The sequence below is a fragment of the Aquila chrysaetos genome, chromosome 1 (genome assembly GCF_900496995.4).
Source record: "Aquila chrysaetos chrysaetos chromosome 1, bAquChr1.4, whole genome shotgun sequence".
NCBI classification, from domain to species: domain Eukaryota; kingdom Metazoa; phylum Chordata; class Aves; order Accipitriformes; family Accipitridae; genus Aquila; species Aquila chrysaetos.
In genome coordinates this window covers 40,539,497-40,556,570 of record NC_044004.1, presented here as the reverse complement: position 1 = coordinate 40,556,570, position 17,074 = coordinate 40,539,497, and the positions used below count along the sequence as shown (strand labels likewise).

At 34.9% G+C, this 17,074-nt stretch overlaps 1 protein-coding gene across 1 annotated transcript in view; it reads right to left on the bottom strand.

The window, feature by feature from the left end:
* Positions 1-211: 211 nt before the first annotated feature.
* GPM6A (glycoprotein M6A) overlaps positions 212-17,074 on the bottom strand; it is a 128,296-nt gene continuing 111,433 nt past the window's right edge. The window contains exons 4-7 of the mRNA XM_030023424.1: positions 13,352-13,505; positions 11,088-11,164; positions 9,692-9,757; positions 212-2,502 (exon numbers count right to left, since the gene is read on the bottom strand). Coding sequence (XP_029879284.1) covers positions 2,350-2,502; positions 9,692-9,757; positions 11,088-11,164; positions 13,352-13,505 — 450 coding nt within the window. The 3' untranslated portion in view covers positions 212-2,349. The remainder of the gene's footprint in view (positions 2,503-9,691; positions 9,758-11,087; positions 11,165-13,351; positions 13,506-17,074) is intronic.

Genomic DNA, 17,074 nt, shown 5'->3' with positions numbered 1-17,074 from the left:
ATTATTTTTTTTAAATTTTACTCTTTGTTCTCATAATTTCTGCTAAAGGAACTATCTCCTTGAGCATCTAAAAGGAGGTTGTACAAAAAAATGCATAATACTGAGAACAGTCCTCCAATAGCAAGGACAATAGAAGGAACAACCTTCTTCCATTTCTGGTTACAATGATTTGTCCGGTATAGGCAAAGAAAAAACTACACGACACAAACAATTAATAAGTACACAAAGTACACAAGTGTGTTTATTACATTTTTGCAAGCACTTTGTTCTACATTTCAAAAACGCCACCATCAAGCTGTTGGCACATTTATGTACAAAACAGATTAATTGTAATGCCTGCTACAAAGCATTCTTTGTGAAAATACAAACTCTAATACCAGAGAAGAGCCAAAAGCATTAACATCATTACATGAGTTTAAAAGACATAGTTTTAAAAATCAGCACAAACGTTTTAAGACACAAAACTGAAACACTACAATATAGAATCCAAAAGAGGTTCCTAATACTTTTTGCAGAACTGTAATACCGGTACTGCACATTATCAGAAAACTGTTGACCCCATAGGACAGCCTAAGTGTAAAAAAAAAAAAAAAAACAAACAAACAAACAAACAAAAAAAACCCAAAAAATCAAACCCCAAATCAAAAACACAACCAAAAAAAACCCCAAAACAAGCAAAAAAAAAAAGAAAAAAGAAAAATAATTCAATCAACTAATACTACTTAATGCATTATCATGCCACAAGTAACTATAGTATTACCCTCTACTTACTACAAGAATTGTTAGAAATTACTGATGATGCATGACTAGTAATAGTACAAAGAAGAGTTTTACTCAAGAAATTTTATTAGAAATGCACTTACACTGAGAGAGAATTCACAATGGTCCAATAAGTGCACAAAACTACCTAAGATTTTTAACACTGACAAAAATGTCTTGTCAGGCTACATCACTTTAAAAGACACTTTACAGCATTCTTGTAGCATTAGAAATAGGCAAAAAAAAAAAAAAATCCACCAAATTTGGTCCAATAATACTGACTATTCTTAAATAGGGTTTTTTGTTTTGTTTTTGATACAGGTAATTCTTTCAAATTAAGATGACCTATCTTTCTGATAACATTTTCCTATCAAAATAAAGGTTCAAATATATTACTACACTTTCAAATGATAAGCTCTGTATTGGTCTTTCACCTTACTTTAACATAATACAGGTAAACCAGTATGTGTAGGAAAGCTAGAAGCCAAGCTATAACATTTATGGAAGTCTCCTTTAATATATCTTTTACAGTTCAGACAGGTGCAATCCATTTAAATTTTTAAAGCAGGTAAAAAGACATCTGACTCCTACGGTCACTGTATTTTTGATATATTACTTTCATAAATGTAGCTAAGCAGTAATTTCTTACATCATCACATGAACAGCTCCAATTTAGCATAACCATCATTGAATTGAAGAGAGATCGTTCTGTAAAAAACTATGGATAACTATATCACTTAATTAACAATTGTCTATATACCATAACTCTTTAACAGGTAGCTGAAGTATTGAATTCCTTCAAAAGGCAAGTGGCCATGCATTGTTAGCACCACAGTCTGCATGCTCACAATACAAACAGGAATTATCACCCATGGAACTTGGAACAAGAGAATATTCTTTAAAAACATCAATAATAATACAATGTTAACAAAGATAAGAAGCACTTTTTTCTTTTTTTTCCTTTTTTTCTTTTTTCTCTTTTTTTTTTTTTTTTTTTTTTACCCACTATTACAAATTTAGAAATTGCACCTTTGATTGTTTAAAACGTTCTTAGGACCTTCATTCAAGTTGATCAGGGTCCATCTTGCAAGTTTTCCAAATATAAAGGAAAGTCATCAGAATGTTTTCTTTATATATTGTACATCACGTACAATGGTCCCTTTGAAGTATACCTGTAGTTAAAGTAGATAATTGAACTCAAAACTAAAAAGTATAAAAAGCTACTTTTTTTCCAAAAACATATAAGAAACAATGCAAAAGGTGTTATGCATAACACATACAAAGTGATTAAAAAAATCAAACACATATTTGTATTTGACAATAGTTTAGTATCCTTGATCTAGCAGAACTAATTAGCTCAAAAGGATTCAGGAAAGGCTATTTAGGAGCTTTGTGGTAGATAATGGTCACACAAAGTAAGAACTAATTAAGAAACCAAGTGCTAGACAACCAAGAATTGTACATGGGTGATATGTAAGTCACCCAAACTATCTTTTGTGAGAAGCACTTTCAATTGTTTTTAAAATGGTTGGATGGCCTTTAGTTAAACAACAAAGCATTCACATGTTAAAAAGTAAGACAAGGTTTCTTTTATGTGTAAGCATTGAGCCGCTCTTTAGAGCGAGTCGAATGAATATCATGAAGCTCTTGTTCCTCCTTTGATTTAATATCCTCATATTTTTGCATTCTGCAAGCATCTTTCACATAGGCCCAGTTGGCAGACAAGACCATGAGATAATGGACCTGTAAGAGAAGTAACACGGAGTTAGGAACCAACAGAGCTAGTCAGAATAGAGCAAGTCGAAACTTGAAAGCTACAAGACAGAGACTGGGTTTTCATGAGAAGGAACTAAGCATTAAGGCAAGAAGTAGTACAGCAACATGATGTGAAGTTCAAGCTTGAGCTTCATTAACCCTCAGATTACTCAGCTCACAGCTGTTACTATTACAGTGACTAGGAGTTGGTAGCAATGGTTACAAAAAAAATTAAAAGAACTGAAAAATCAACAAATGCCTGCTTTACTATTTTAGCTAGCCTGCAAAACTACATGGAAAAATGTCTTCTGGTTACTTCTTGCAGACTTTTCCCCATTGAATCACTGTTTGTTAAAGCAGTTGCTTAAGCTAGAAATATGCCATAGACACATCCGTAGTCTTACGATTACATATCTAATACAATTACAGAAAGATTTGCTTTTTCTTTCTTGTTAAAGTTAGCATTAGCTTTCCATTTAGCCATGATTTCTTTCTTTCATCTACAACTCTAGCTATTTTGTCAAAACCAGCTAATTTACAAAAAATTTGACAAAAATTGAAAAATATGCTCAGCTAGGCAAAATGTGACAAAATTTAGTTACAAATAAACTTGAGGTCTTAAAAGGGCACGCACCTGTCACCATTTAATTTAGTAATTTTATTTCACTGTTATATTAGTTATACCACAATTTATTTACGTAATTCTTTGAAATGTATAGAAAACAAAAAAAGTGATTTGTATGTTTCTAGAAGACAACTTCTGTATACATCTTGAATGGAGCAGAAACAAAGTCATGTTCCATGTAAATTTTTGAATGTGTAAAAATACATTTATTTATCTTTTTATGAAAACAAAATTAAGAGCTTTCCAAGCATTCCATCCAAAAACAAAATTAAAAATTATCTGAAAAGAAGGGGGGAAAAAGCCACAGCCTGTGATTATTATACAACTTATTGGTGAGTATTGGAGATTGGACCTGACTCACTTGCAGCCAACACAAATCACTGGATGAGCTATGATGATAGACTCCCAAAGAGCTTGGTTTATTTGTGTTAGTAAATGGGGAGAACAGAATGCCTATGAATACATCTGAGGATTAAACACCAAAGGATACTGGCAATATTGTCACATGAACAAATGTTTTTCACATGGCTTTGAATAAATTTAATCTGAAAGTCAGTGAAAGGTATCTTACCAGTAGAAAAATTATGTTCTGCAATTGTTTTCCATTATAAATAGAGGATGTAAAACATCCTAATTGCCTCTGAGATGGAGCTTAGTAGTTTATAAAAATCACATGGTATGGCTGCCAGTGACTGAGTTTAACAACCGGTAGATGTCCAGTCTTCTGAATGGTGGCAATGAATGGTGAAACAACTGATAAATTTTAACATAACGCCAATACAAGGAATGAAGCTGAGGCCTCCAAAGAACTGCTGCCACAAATACTTTATTCAAAACTCCTCCAGGGGCAGGCAGTCACATGCTATCTGCCTTCAGTCCCTTTTGGAGTTAGTTTGCTTAGTCTTCACGCTTGTGGCCATCTACAGTGAAAAGGCTACTTCGGCTGCCTGTTACAGCAATGAACTGCTCTCCGGTCCATTTCACCTTCCCAAGCCTGGGCCTTTCAGGACATTTGCAGACTTTGAAAGCTTTCCTTTTGAAGGTGGACCTCAAATGTCCTACCTTCAGTCTGCTGGATCTGCTTGCAAGGAGCCTCTGACCTTCTCAAAACTTGTCTCCCTCTCACCATAGGATGTGCTCTGTTGGCTCTGTATTCAGCCAGAAAATAAAAATGTTCAGTACCGGTATTCAACTGGTTTATTCTAGGACTCTCTGAACATTTATTGCTCCCCTAGCAGGCTTTCAGATACTTTCTGATGAAAGCATCTCTTAAACTTCTGTTAATCAAATGCCCCAGAGGCCACAGATAATTTCCTGAAATCAGAAAAATTCCACCCCTCCCTAAGAAATCAAGAAACTAAACTAGGACTCAATTACTGGAAAATCGAATAAAGTAATCATAAAAATACCCTGAGATTATGCAAATTCTCCTGTTCATATTGGACTGTTGTAGATATATGAGTATCTTAGATTCATACCAAATGAACAGAACCAATTTAGTATGTTCTTTCCTTTTTGGAAATGCCAATGTTGGTTTTTTCCACAAATGTTTGGTGGCAACTGTTGCTGATTAGTTCAGGCTAATGTACATTTCTTAATCTGGATAATTAAGATCAAGGAAAGCATTCTGAAACCCTTCAAAGGACCAAATATTTTTGGTATCTTTTTTGTCCTTGTGGTTTATGGCAAGATTTCACCCAGTTAATCCCTATCTGAGGAATACAGACTGAGTTGAGGAGCCATAAAATAGGAAGAAGTCTTCAGAGAATCTGTCCTCTAGGAAGAAGACTACAGATAGTAGTATTTTGACGTATCTTTAGGAGTTTCTTAGTATCTACAGTACAACACTTGCAGCACAACCCATGATGACAGTGCAAGTGCTGGAGATGGCAGCATATACTGCATTACTCTGGGACACGTTCTGGTCATAATTTAGCACACAGGAAAAAGAAACACCTTGTATCTAACTCAGCTATTCCAAAAGCTTTCACCATGAGTAGTCTCTGGATCAGGCATTTCTAGATCAAATGAAAGACACTAATGCCAAATCCCCATTCCACTGAATGAAATGCCTTAAATTTCCTCCACAGTAAAACTCTTGAGAAAAATAAAAAGAAACAGGCTGGTAATCCTAATAATTCTGTCATCTCAGGCAATTACAATTTGCATCCAATGAAAACACCAGTGCTGGTCCTTTGAGAGTAAGATTTCAATTAAAAAATACAATCTGATCCTCAGATTGTAGACATGAGAATCCTAGAAGTGGGGGTATCTGAGCAGTGTACTCACGTCTTCCTGACCTTTTAAAACACATCTGGCAGAAAACATTGCAACAGAAGAATACATGGCAAAAATGGGACCATGCAGGCACATTTATCCTCACAAAATATTTGGTAACGAGCCAGTAAGAGACAAATTTAAACCTAATGTCTTGCAGTTTCACTTGGCATTTTTCTTCTACTAAAAAAATAGACAAACTCTTCTGAAGGTACATTGGCCACAGTCTGACCTTCATTAAACTTCCATTCTTTGTCCATCCCTTCCTTAAAAAGTTACAGAAGCAAACTTCTGGAATAACTGTTGAAAACTCTTGGAGTTCACATTCACTATAAGTAGGATGACTTTCTTGGAAACAACTACTTTAGCTTATATAATGAGTATAATCTCAAATATATATCCATGTTATATATTGATATATATGTTTAACAGTCCCACCACCTTTGGTTTTTTGTTTAACATCAAGTTCCTAGATAACATTGGCACACTAAGGAGGTCATCTCTAAGTGGCTGTCTAATTGCATTTCACACTTCCTTGACCTGAATAGCCTGAAGCCAGTGGGGCCCTGTCAAGGCTTATTCAAATTGAAGCAGGGCAGCTTCCACAGTCTGCCTCGGGATGTTTCAATTACAGACATATGCAAGACAGCGAAGGGTCTTTCCACACCTATGAAACATCCCTGCTTAGACTTCTTCATAAGGTGAAAGTATGCTTCAACTTTTCAAAACTGTAGAATTGCATCTAAGCTAGGAAAGGGTTTGGTGTGGTTTTGGTTTTCCTTTCCTTTTGGGACACATCATTATCTCATCAGGGCAGAAGTCTAAGTAACTTTTTTCCTCCCCTTACATGCATCTAATATGCTGCAGAAGAGCACAATCATACTGGGGGAGAGGGACTAGACCACCTATACATTTCCCTTGTTCTTGTTTCAGGAGAATTGATTGCATCTCCACCTTACAGGATATAATTTCTGCGGAAGTTCAGGCAGAAGAGTACTGCTCACATTGTAACTTTTGAGAAGGGAAACTGTGTCTCTCGTAATTCAGTTTTGCTATAGTGGTTTTGGGAAAACATCACAGGCAGGATGAGTTTACATTTAAACAACTTCATGTCTTCTGTTGCTATCTGACAAAACACTGACAACAGTAAAACTAATATGTATTACTTCAGTGATCATTTCTGTATCTATTTATTATCCATTCAGACATAAGAAAGAACAATAATGTTCAGAATCATACATAGTCCAAATTAATTATGATTCAAAATCACGGCTATTTTTTCTGTGCTCAAGACTCACAAAAAGCATCTACAATGTAAATAACTCTATCAGGTTTTTTTCATCTTGGGCTCAAGTCTAAGAATCATAAATTTTCAAAATGAACAATTTGACTTTTTCCTTCTCTGCAAAATAAAGCTTTCCCTGACATATACTGTAAAAAGTATGAGTTTTTCTATACACCAATCCTAACGCATAGGCCAATTCTCTTTTTGAACCCCAAACCAGCATTGTCCTTTGGAGACTAAAGAAGCAGCTAGTGAATTGTGAAAAAATGCTAACATTCATATACAAATCTGAGACCAAGAGAGAGATTAAAGTAGTAGATATGGGAGAATTGTGTCTTGTGACCAAATGGCTTTGCAAGTATTAACAATTTTTTTGTGGTGTTTGCAATAAATTACTACATATTTTTAAAATACAGTTTCATGAAAACTATCCCAGTGACAGATGGTCTTAAAATTTATGAACAAGCTGATTTCTTTGGTGAATTTAATGACAAATATTGACATTAAAAGAGTTAAAGAAATCTGCACATATTAAATAATCTGGCACTTGCAAATGTCCACAAATCCAGAAGCAAGGATATACTGGAGTATATCAATGTCGTGACTTAAAATGTCATTTAAAAGAGCAGATTTTACCAATTCAATTATTTGGCAGTCTCATTGATGATGCACTACTATTACTGGCTGGTAGTAAATACAAAATACTTATTACTTTAGTCAGATGGACTATTCTAGTTTAAAGTAACTGCCTGCAAAAAATGTTTTAAAAGTGCAATAAATTCATAAGATTTCTCTTTTGTAAAGAACTGGTATTTTAATCTCATTTTTCTGTTAAGAAGGCTTGTTAAATCTCAGAAACATGGAGATCTGCTATTGTTGTGGATATATACAAAGACTAACTGCATTAAATCGTATTTGTGATTATTCTTGCAACAGCACGTATAGGGAAGGGCATTGGTTCTCCAGTACCTTAAATGGCTTCTGCAGATTTTGTTCCTCACCCTAGCCTTTTGCTGATAGCTTACCACTTTCTACTAACCTGAGCATAGGACCTGGGGAAAAAAAGATGTTTTCTTCTTCCTATATGAGACATTTAGGACCCAAAATTCATTTTCCCTCCCCTAAATTACTTCCTCCTTGGGAAAGCAAACTTCCCTTAAAGAAAGAACCTGTTAATATCTGCATGTCCAACCACAAAATTCTGAACTTTCTCTCACGTCCTGTCCCAGTCTTTGGGCTACTGTGTCAATGTGAAGCACATTGCACAACCTATAAATGTGCTTAGGTATGCCAGTTTTAGAAATTACCACCATCAAAGAGTGGAATGTGCTAGTCTTCACCAGGTACCTAACAGATCACAATGGTAGGTTAAAAACAATTTAATTACAAAATTGAAATACATACAACACAGTTGCAAACATTTTGTAAAACACACATTTACCAGCATTCGGATGCTACACAATTTACTAGCACTTAGATCCTTAACTTATATTTCTGTTGAAACAGTGTTGTTATGCCTGCACTGTGCAGTCACAGCATTCAATAAAAAGCATACTTTGGTATGGGTAACGCTTCAAAAATATCTGAATAAATGTGAGCCATCAAAGTGAATTCCTAGTGGACTAGTGCTTGGTGTAACACATCTACGGCATCTTTGATAAGGTACTGTGAGCTTTGAAGTGTTTTTTTTTAAACTTCATTGAAAGTATCATGTATTTAAACTACGTGGCTCAATGTACCTACTTAATTTGCTTCCACTGAAGATGTGTTTGTTTCCACTGAAAATCTTTTGGTGGCTATTCTGATTCAAAACTCTTCTTTGAAATGCAGAATTGTTATCTGGACAAATTAGCATTTGATAATTACTACTGAATATATTTCAAAACAATAATGCACTGGAGAACTAATGGTCTCTTGGATATACTTTCCTAATGCTAATATATGTATTATAATAATTACTATTTGCTCACCATTTTTTCAGCTAGAAGTCTGTTTGGAAAATCAATTTAATTATTAATATAAATTATATTCTAGTATTGTTATTTGTGGTCTTGAAACAAAAGTTACATTGAAAATATATTTTTTTCATTTAGCTGTCTCTGCTTTGCTGGCAGGGTGTCATGTAATACTGAAAAAATGGCAGAGAAGAACAATAAAAAAAATCACTAATGCCACAGGAATACTAGCTTCATTGAATATTCTCTGATTGTCCTTTTTTATAAATGTAATTCTAAGGAGAACAAAAAATTTATGGCCCTAGGATTCAATGAAAAATTACTAGTAACAGTAGTAATAGTAATCACTAACACTTTTCTTATGGAATGCATCAGTACCAAGTAACAGTCATTTTTCATTTCCCATTCCAGTGTGTATTATACAAACCTACACTGATACAGAATGCCTATTCTGAAAATATATTTATGTTTAAGCAGACACAGCAGTCAAAAGACAGAAGAGCAGGGCACTAGCTCATACACTTTTTTCTCAGTGGAACATTCTCATTGGCAAAATGTCATCAAATTCAAAGTAAACTTCATTATAAAAAAAAAAAGCAAAAATCAGTCCTGACAGAAAAACTGACGCATTCACATATATGCACAGAACTGACAAAAAGAGTCTGCTCCTAAAATAGCAGCATAGCAAGCCTGTAAATACCCAGAAAGGCATAGATCATAAAAGTATATTACTATGATCACGAGACAGGCACGTGAGTTCAGACACTTGGCTGAACACAGCAAGAAAATACTAAAAATTCTTAGCATGTACTTAAAGGTGGGTTTTTTATTCAAAAAAGTAACTATATTCTACTTCAAAGGGAATCCATTGATATATTTAAAAAAAAAGATAAGAGAGAGTATTGAATTACAGAACTATATTTCAGTAATAGCATTGAGTGATAGTATGGAAATTGAATAACTGATACTAAGTAAAAACCAGAAGGCATTAGCAATTCAGACAATGATGGAAGTACAGAGCATTGGGTAGCTTACCATAGCAATGACTGCTGCTCCAGCTCCAGCAAGTGCCACAATGAACAAGTGGAACGTCATGTTTAGCTGCAAAGGGGGACAAAGAAAAGGACTTTCATGGTGGTACACTAAACAGAAACTGAATGAAAAGTCAGAATAACATAGAGCAAATAATTACCCCCCTGGTGCCACCCTTCTACAAAAGTAATGATTACTAATACTTTTTCCAAAAGATTGACATCACTACCTGACATTGTGCTTGTGCTGGTTTTGTTACAATACTCATATCAGGGATGAAGCATACTTATATTTAAAAACATTGTATTTAAATCATAAAATATTAACAAAGCAAATTATTTAAAAATAAACTATCCAGCACTTTTTTCTTTTTTTTCTCTTTTTTTTTTTTTTTTCTTTTTAGTTACAATACTACTTTACCAGTTCTACAATTGTTTGTGGTCATTTCTCTAGTGGCAGAGACAGCCTAAGAAAACCCTGTTTCCTTTTGTTAGCTGTAGCTTTCCATCCTCATATATTGATTTACTTCCCTCCCAAATTTGCCAATAAAATTTGTTCATAGTGATATAATATAAACCAGGTTACTTAAATAATCCAAGTTAACCACCTTCCTCAACCCACCCCAAATCAAATGATTACATTTGTTTTTAATTTCAGTGATCTGGTTTACACAGCAGCCACTGAGTGTTGACTGCACAGCAAGGGTTGCACTTTCTTAGATGGTTTTGGTATGAAGGCAGATTGTGTACCTTCACTCTAAAAGGATTTATTCAAACATAGTAAGACCCAGTGAAACATTTAGCAAAGCACCGTCTGACTTCAGAGGGATCAAAATTTTAGCCTCTTTTCTTGTTAGATAGATGTAAATTTGTTCATCCTGTCTTCATCCCTGATTGTTTAAAAACCAAACCAGAAGCCTCAGCTGCACTGAAATAGGTGGCCTTTGCCTAAGGGAAAAACTACAAAGAAAAATGTACTAGGAGTCATTATCCTAACACACTGCAAGATTTGGTCAAATCCATTTGAAGTCTTTACTCTCCTGTCACAACAGTAATCATAAGATCTTCAAACAGTCATTCATTATATAGACCTACTCATTGTGCACCAGGTGCATTAGCTTTCAAAAACATCTCAGTAAAAATATACGACAATGGAATTCTTGAAAAAATAAAATACAAGTGTATTTAGAAAACAAATGGCTGGAGAAATTGCACTGACTAAATTTGGCATGCAGTAAAAGACTAGGAAAGGTACTTGCTGACTGTATTTTCCACTGGGATTTTATTTCATCACCATAGCTAGAATTAGAACATTAAAAGTAAGAAGAAAACACACATCATTTACTTCCAACTATAACATATATTACGGATTTGCCAAAAATATTATCACATTTATTCACCTCATTAGAGTCACACATCTTGATGAAACTTTCTGATGTGGTGCAAACCTTCTTTTCCTCTCCAATAGTTACAATACCTGGAGCAGAATAGATATTCACAGTACTTAGTATTCCTAGTACATAGCATATTACTTCATATGAGCCAGAAGAGCTAAGAAATACACATTCTTGGCTGCTTTGCAGAACTGTTTTTAACAGGAAAATCAGTTTTTTGTTGATGATCAAGGGGCTGGAGCACCTCCCATATGAGGAGAGGCTGAGAGAGTTGGGGTTGTTCAGCCTGGAGAAGAGAAGGCTCCAGGGAGACCTTATAGCAACCTTCCAGTACCTAAAGGGGGTCTATAAGATGGGGAGGGACTTTCCAGGGGCATGTAGTGATGGGACAAGGGGTAATGGCTTTAAACCGAAAGAGGGTAGGTTTAGATTAGATATAAGGAAGAAATTCTTTACTGTGAGAGTGGTGAGGCACTGGAACAGGTTGCCCAGAGGGGTTGTGGATGCCCCATCCCTGGAAGTGTTCAAGGCCAGGTTGGATGGGGCTTTGAGCAACCTGGTCTAGTGGAAGGTGGCCCTGCCCATGGTAGGTGATCTTTAAGGTCCCTTCCAATCCAAACCATTCTACAATTCTATGATAATTTCAGCCATCACAAAACTGACACATCATCTATTTAGTAAAAGCCCTAGTAGGAAACATGCAGGTAATAATTTTTCAGCCATTTTTGAAAATACCTTCATTCCAGATTTTGAGCAGCACAATCAAAACACCAGAAAAATTATTTGCAACCAGTATATACTCTTATCATGTTGTTCACAAACATTCCCTACCCTCATGTGGAGAAATGTGCTGTACATTGTTTTCAGACATGTTGATCTGGTACAAAGCTTCTTTCACAAGTTATATAAAAGCATTACTCAAATGTATACTTTATTGTAATAATAGTTTCTCTATCAGCAAGAATAACTAGAATCTCCTACATTGTTTCCTTTAGCTAATGTCAAGATACTAAATCAAAGACTAGCTTGAAGGAAACTGCTATAACTCAGTTATCATGAAAAATGGCACTGTTCTTTCCTATTAGTAATCAGTGGGGTTTACACTGAATTTGCAGGAAACAGGTACATTCACAGAATACACATTTTATATGTTAGTGTTCTATGCACATTTTAAATAGAATTAATAACAAAAAATAGGCATGAATATTAGCAAAATAAAAGGTCATAGAAAAAGAATTAATACTCTTGATGAAATCTGTACAGATAATTGCTTTCTCAACTCACCTGGCATGCTGGGCCGGGGCGGGGTGGGAATTAATAAACTAAAAAAAGGTGGGTTTTTCCCCCCCCTTATGAAAACAATAATGTGAAATATTTTGTTTCAGGTTAAGTGAAATGTTTAATATGAACCAACTGTTTCATTTCTAAGCAATACAGCATTTTTTTATATCTCAAAATCACAATTAAAAATATACTGCTATTTTATATTAGGCCAAGGCAACAAAAGAAAGACTTAAGGAACTGCCTGATGAGAGTATGATTACCCAAAGCTCTGTTGGCTGAGAAACCATCAAGGCCAGGATATCTAGATTCAAATCAGTCTTGTGGCAGAAAGGAATTGAATTATCATCACCAAAGCAAGAATTCTCAAACTTTTTAAGATTCCAAACCACCTTTTGTCCAAGTTTCCCATCCCCTCAAAACACATGTATGTGTATATCCCCACTTTATTCTAACCTCCACAGTTCAGGCTTTAGCCTTGCTCTCTCTGTCCACCAGCCTCTTAGAGTGTTAGGATTTGTATTGTCATCAAAATTTTTGCAAGCAATGAATCTTGTCCTGTCCCGATTCACCTCTGCAGAGACAGATGACAACCTAGGATCTTACATCTCCAAATCAGTGTCCTACCACAAGATTAAAGAGTCATTCTCCAGATAAAGGACTAATTAAGCATTTTAGACAAGTTCCAGCAATTCCAAAAGAAGAGGCTAAACAGAAGCTCCAAGCCAAATTCTCAGTACTCTGGGAAGAACAATGTTGATTCAATTTTGTCAGGCCTGGAAATGCGGTGCATCTCTAATATACTGCCTTGACTAGTGGGTAAAAGTATAGAAAGAGATACGTAACAATTGTTTCAGAAACAATTCTGAAATTGTTTTCGGAAACAAATCTGAAGTGAAACAGTTCACTTCAGATACACGGAAGCAAAGCAAAGTGATGCTTTCTTTTGTGAAGTTTTGCTTTATACTTAGTGCTTTTCATTCACATACCATACTGGCGAAGATCCAAGCAGAGATTAGCTCCATCCACTACGGTGGCATTTCGGCAAATGGTCCACAGATTGAAGTACATGTAAACAGGCAGAGAAGTGAAAGCTGTAACGCCAAGCCAGGCCAACATAAAGATGTATGTCAGCATAATAAACTGCAGTAAAAGAGAGAAAAACAAAATCAGTGGTAAGTCAGAACTTAACTGATACTCCATTGCAAAAAAGGAACCACAGAGAATTAACAAATGCATTTCTGACTGGTTTTGTCTGTTTCTGTCCTTATTTAAACTACAGTTTTGGTCTGGTAATCAATTCATGATCTGGTCAAAGTGAGTGACAGAGCACTAACATGTTTCTGAAGAACAAGCAGTTATGCTTCCAGAAGTGCAAACTTACTCCACATTCCTGTCACTCTTGGGCCTGTGATTGATGCAAAGCACCACATCTGAAGTACAGACAGCTGCGTGTTTTGTGAAGCCTGTCTCTCCCTCTCTCCCATCACCATTACTCCATAGTTAAGGCAAAAGGCCACATGGTTGTTTTTTCCACTATCAATCATGATGTAAAAAATTAGAATTAAATACTATAGGCTTTGCTTGCTTTTGCTTTTAAAATCCGGGTCTTAATAAAAGTGAGTCATTATCAATGGCTGCCACAGAATCTCACTGGCAAATCCATTTTGCATTGAACCAATGAGACAATATATTTGTCATTTTGTTACTGTATTTAGACATGTTTGGGGTTACATACAAGGGAATTAGTCATTCAGAACAAACTAGGGTGCTTACCTCTGTTAATAAGGAACGCATTAAATTACATGCTTTGCAACATGTGTTCTCCAAAGGCTACACATTTTCTTTTTTTATCCATGAGCCTCAAGAGTATAGCAAGCTGATTGTAGGAGGCATTGAACTCTACTTGCCCTTAGGGCTGGTAGTTACGCTGGCACACCCAGCTTCTGCAAACATGTAGGCATGCTACATTACTACTCTGCTGCTAACCTGAGACAACTAGCAGACACATTCATCAATAACAAATTACCTTTTCATTTTATGCTATGCAAAGGATATGAAGATGATACATGGTTAAATGTGGAAGATAAGTCAGTCTCTAAATGTTGAATCCAAATAGCCCCAAGATTTGATGGCTTCAGAAATGCTGATGAATCTAAACACATTACTGAAACAAAAAAAATTCAGCACACTAACATTTTTCTAGCTGCTTAACACAGAAAAACATTGACTCTGAGAATAAGAGCTATTTTTGAAAGCTGAATAAGCTGGTCCACAATCTGCTTAAAATTAAACCTTAAAGAATAAATAAGGAGAAAATGTAAGACATTTTCTAGTTCTTTTTTAATGTAAGATCTTTCACATCATGTGATAAAGGAAAAAAAGCCTAATATAAATACAGATTTTAGTTATGGAAATCAAATAAGGTCAGACTCAAAAGGGTTGTAAATGGTAGTAAAAATTGTTAGAGGGGTGGCTTGTCCATGTGGACCTTATCAGGAAGAGCAATCCAAAGCAACAAAAGGTTTGAATTTAGGTGAGGTAGTTTTATTACTTTGAAGTTATGGGATGGACATTCTTAAGCGATATTAAAGAGACCTTAATTTGATTTACTTTAACTCACTTCCAAAGAATATTAAATAAAAGCCATTTTAATTCTGAGAAAGTGTATTTACATAGGGATTTAATGTAGTTTAATTAATCCAGTTTAAAATTCAATTCAGATTAATTTTCCTGATTGTCCCTAGGTAGATAAGTCTTTTAGCAGTAGTTTGAAAAGCTGGAGAATTTATAGCACTAAAAAAAATTACCAGAAGGATGCAGGAAAGTAAAAGATAAAGTGGAAAAAAGAAGTATTCTGCTTAATACTTTGGGTATCTGCTTTCTATCCTTTTCTTTATTTAGTACTCAGCACTTCAGCTTTTCCTGCCAGTTTGTAAGTTATGAACCATTTTAACTTTTCCCTTAACACCACACTAGTTTAAAGGGGAAATTGATGTATCTAATTTATGTTTAAAGATTTTTGAAAATGTATTCATGCAGAGAATGGCTGTCTTCCTTTCCAAATTTTCCCAAAACCACAGTTACTAGAAAACCAACTGAAAAAAATAGAGAAAGTGATAGCAAAGTCTATAATAAATATACAACCTTGAATGTTACAGTAGACTTATCTGTGTGTCAGTTGCTTTATATAATGGAAATTCTATGCCACCTATTGCAGAGAAAATAGTCAATACAAGTAAATACTGTTCTGTACACACTCCATTTATTTTTTCATTATTGCTCCTTTATTGTTTTCCTTTTTTTCCCTCTACATATTACAGTGTTAAAGCTAATGAGACAACATCTGGTTCAACCCCAGGCACTCATTTACAAATAATTACTTGGAAAATTACTTGGAAATGTGGATTCACTTCAGGGCTATGAATTCCCAACTAAAATGCTATGTCTGATCTTAATTTACTACCATGCTAAAGAGTTGTACTCAATTTTTCTAAAGCAGGAGCAAGAAATAAGAAAGAAGGTTCTCTGTGTGTTCTCAGAACAGCCTTTAAATTCTCAGTTTACTATATTCTAGAAGTATTTTAAAAGTAAAATGAGCCTCCTAGCTTATATTCTATGAGTTTGCCAAAAACAGGTAAGTCTGAGGCCTTATTTTTGAACCTTTTTCTAGAATTTCTGAACTAAATATTTAATAAATTTAGTACATCTCTCAGTGTAGTACATGCATAATAATTTAATGAAGAACTAAATCTTTGATATTAGTTATATTATTGAACTGTCGTACCTGTTTTTAAGACTGGGCTCCACACAGATTCAAGAATCTTCCTATTCTGTGATTACCACCAAATGGAGGAAAAAGATCAGCCTTACTATGAGCATTACAATTCCTATTTAATATCTTTTTATTTTCTGATATGTAGTAGGGATGAAACTCTCTGTAGCCTTGTTTGCTTAAGAAGCTTGCTTAAAAATCTGTACTAAGATAATACAAAGCATTGGTATAGCAAGGAGGGTCAAAACCAGAGCTTATTAGCCTCTAAAAAAATCTGCCTTAGGCATAGAATAAGAGCAGGAGAAACCTGTCAGATGATAGCTGCTGGGAGTCACAAGAGCTGCTTTCTTAGAGAGAATTGACTGCTTGTTTATGGATGGGATTCTCTTTTAAAAACATGAATCTGTTTCACCTCAGAAAAAGTGAATCAAATGCCAATTTCATTTTAAAAACATATTTTAGAGAAGGAAGAACTTTATTTTTCCTCTTTCAGTCACTTTTGACTGAAGAGCCAGTGGCCAATGATATGCCCAAATTCATGTTATAACACCAAGAAGACGGGGGGGAAATAGAGAAATTTCACTTGTTTCATGTAAGAATAACTAAAATGAAAAACTTCATGTTAAATCACTTGGTAGTTATGAGTTATCCCTGGAAGCTACGATCACTGGTATCAGTGAAGCAAATCACAAAAATGTGATCTGGGCAATAATATACTTTGTGCTGTAGGGGCAGTAAAAAGCAAAAGGTTAACCTTGCACAACAAGTTTTTAGTTTCTAGCAATAGGAGGTGTTAGCTTATAAAATCTTGTTATAATGGAATGAAATTGTGAATTATTTTTTTTTAAACCACAGGTGAAGGACTGAAGTATTTTTTTTCGATAATTTTCTCTGCTATTACAATCTTCCCTCTTTGCTCTAGAGACCTTACAAGAAA